Source organism: Electrona antarctica (genome assembly GCF_951216825.1).
Source record: "Electrona antarctica genome assembly, contig: scaffold_39, whole genome shotgun sequence".
Taxonomy (NCBI): Eukaryota; Metazoa; Chordata; class Actinopteri; order Myctophiformes; family Myctophidae; genus Electrona; species Electrona antarctica.
In genome coordinates this window covers 650,966-654,188 of record NW_027637102.1, presented here as the reverse complement: position 1 = coordinate 654,188, position 3,223 = coordinate 650,966, and the positions used below count along the sequence as shown (strand labels likewise).

Here is a 3,223-nt window from a genome sequence, read left to right as displayed (position 1 = left end):
AATTATAATTGCATGCATGCAATTATAATAACTAATAACCATATGGTTATTAGTACACATAGTGTAGGCTAATGATGCAACATTAACTGAAAAAGTATAGAAAAACACTTTTCGGTTGTGGGAACTATACTCTTCTGTGAGTGAGATATATTAGTCCGTGCTGGACATGTGTGTGTTTTTTTAATAAGTGCTATAAGTGTGTATACTTTCAGATTGTTTTAGAGATAGTATTCTGTTGCTTGATGTGACTCAGTTTGACCATCGAGTGGTTTGCCTTGTTGTAGACCTAATATAGTCTCTCGTGTACTTTGAGTACATTTACTTTGAGTATCGAGTACTTTGAGTGCATTTCCTGTGGTCTGGACTTGGACAGGACAGAGAGTAGCGGCTACTCGCAGCGCGCGCGCGCTCGCGAGGGCTCACGGACAGGTCACGGGGTCAAGAGGTGAAAGTTCGCCGTGAAGTGAAGGTTCAACCAGAAACCATCCCGTCTGAACAAAAAAAAACTCAAAGGAGAAAAACAAAAAAGTACATTTGAAAACATTTAACGAGGATTCCGTCTTATATGGTACACAGTTTATAACTTATATTATATATATATACCGCGCGAGAACACGCACGAGAGAGAGAGAGAGAGAGAGAGAGAGAGAGAGAGAGAGAGAGAGAGAGAGAGAGAGAGAGAGAGAGAGAGAGAGAGAGAGAGAGAGAGAGAGAGAGAGAGAGAGAGAGAGAGAGAGAGAGAGAGAGAGAGAGAGAGAGACGCTCCTTTATAAAAAGCTGTAAACTTAAAACGCTATAAAATGCTCGACGGTATAATAAGGTTCGTAAATAAGTTAAAAGTTCGACGAATTGAGCGCTTATTTTCATCATGCCAACTTATATTGTCCACAAAGCATTTTGCTTCTCCATAATAATTATTATAATAATAACATAATCAACTGAACATGTAAAAACAATAATAATATTCCGACAATAAAACAGCACCTTATTGGCAGGTAGATAATTGGTAGATTTAGGTAGTTTAACTTCCACTTCCTCCGAAAACAAGTACTTTAGACAAAAATAATCAAAACACTAACTTTGTATATTTTTGACAGAAGCAAAAAGTACCAACAACAAACACTCAGTCAGTCCAATAACTGCTTCTTCTTTGTACAGTTTATTTATTTATTTCTTTGCGGTATTAAAAATAAAAACCACTTAACGAACAAACAACGAACGACATGCATGCGGATTTAAAACAAAAAGTGCGATAAACATTTATTTTCTGAGCTGATTCCAACAGTTTGGTTAAACAAACACCTACGTTTGGAATCTGTTGAAAAACGTAGATTTTCTTTTTTGTATTCCTTTTTTAAAATCTGTTTTGCAAATAGATATATTCTTCTTCTTCTTCTTCTTCTTCTTCTTCTTCTTCTCTTTATATTTGTCTTGTCTTTTTTTAACATTTTTTCTTCCGTTTTCTCCTCGATGTGTGTTTTGTGTGGTTTGTATAGTTTTTTCCTTCCATCTTGCAGAGCTTTCAAACTCAACGACCTCGCGTTGTTAATTTAATATTATTCAACTTTTATAATCTATAATAAAGTCATGGCTGGAAGGCCGTTCCCCCCGGGGTCTCCACCAGGCCGCCCCCCCCAAGGGGGTCCCCACAAACAGGAAGGGCCCCCCGGGGGGTCCCCAGGCCCCCTCACGGCTGGAGGGGGGGGGGGGGGGGGGGTCCCCAGGCCACTCATGGATGGAAGGGCCCCCCGGGGGTCCCAACCAGGCCGCTGATGCCCTTCAACTTGTTGTCCTTCTTCCACTTCATGCGTCGATTCTGGAACCAGATCTTGATCTGTCTCTCCGTGAGGCAGAGCACGTGCGCGATCTCTATCCTGCGGCGCCGCGTCAGGTAGCGGTTGAAGTGGAACTCCTTCTCCAGCTCCAGGGTCTGGTAGCGGGTGTAGGCCGTCCGGGCGCGCTTCCCGTCCGGCCCGGCCATGTCTGGAGGGGTGGTGGAGGAGTGGGTGGAGGAGTGGAGGAGGGTGGAGGAGTGGAGGGGTGGGTGGAGGAGTGGAGGAGGGTGGAGGAGTGGAGGGTGGGTGGAGGAGTGGAGGAGGGTGGAGGAGTGGAGGGGTGGATGGAGGGGTGGGTGGAGGAGTGGAGGAGGGTGGAGGAGGGGCAGGTTGAGTGAAAGATTTATTGAAAATAATTGGATTAACAGTTTGTGGAATGGGTGCAGTTCAAGTACATGTTAATACAAAAACTGCTACCGAGGATAAAACCATAAAAAGCAGTGAAACGTATTGTTTACATATCAGGGTCCTCCATTGTTCAATTCAGAACATTTAAAGATGTACAGATAGTTATAGGTTACATAGGGGGACCGCATCATTTATACTCGTTTAATGTCGCGTCGCTTGCCGAAAAGAATTAAGATAATATGCCAAAGCGAACACTACAGTGTAAACCGTGTAAACCGCTTAGTTGCTTATCTGTGAGCTGCTGTATATGTATATGTAACTCCATCTTAGCCCGCACCACTTACCCCCATAGCCTCGACGACCTTACAGGCGGTATGCACAGGCTCAATGCATGGCATTTAGATAGCATTTTATGTAGACATATAGTTTCATTATATAGATATTATAGCCTATAGGCGGATGTTAGATTTTTAGCTTATACGCCATGATTCTTGATGACTATATATTTCTATGAATGTCATGTATTACAATGTGTTGTTCTCGCTCTGGGTTAAGAGCGTCTGATAAATGGCTAAATTGTAAATTGTATCTAAAGCTCTCTTATATATAAGCGACAGCCGTTGTTAGACAGATAAGTATTGGCAATAAATTAAAACACTTAAGCCGTTCTGAACAGCTCACAACTTATAGTTGCACTTTTCCCCAAGCAGCCCATTTCCAAACGCCCAAAACATATATGCTACATATACGGACCCGGAGGCTTTGTGTGGAAGAAGTGGTTGAACGTAAATGTTGAATGTAAATCTCAACGCGAACACAGTGACAGTTTAATGGACTCTACGTGAGGTTTGTTGTTTTTCTACATGCGTAAAATGCGTAAAAGACGCGGCTCTGTCTGTCTGTCTGTCTGTCTGTCTGTCTGTCTGTCTGTCATGACAGCCTCTGTTCTTTTTCTTCTGTGGGAAAAAAGAAGCTCATTTTCTTCGACACTTTTACTGTTTCTCTCTCTCTCTCTCTCTCTCTCTCTCTCTCTCTCTCTC

General features: G+C 42.6%; 1 protein-coding gene across 1 annotated transcript in view; it reads right to left on the bottom strand.

The window, feature by feature from the left end:
* Nucleotides 1–1,220: 1,220 nt before the first annotated feature.
* The window catches only part of LOC306919148 (homeobox protein Hox-B5a-like), a 4,672-nt gene continuing 2,669 nt past the window's right edge, over nt 1,221–3,223 (bottom strand). The window contains exon 2 of the mRNA XM_079531978.1: nt 1,221–1,983. Within this exon, the coding sequence (XP_079388104.1) occupies nt 1,730–1,983 (254 nt within the window). The 3' untranslated portion in view covers nt 1,221–1,729. The remainder of the gene's footprint in view (nt 1,984–3,223) is intronic.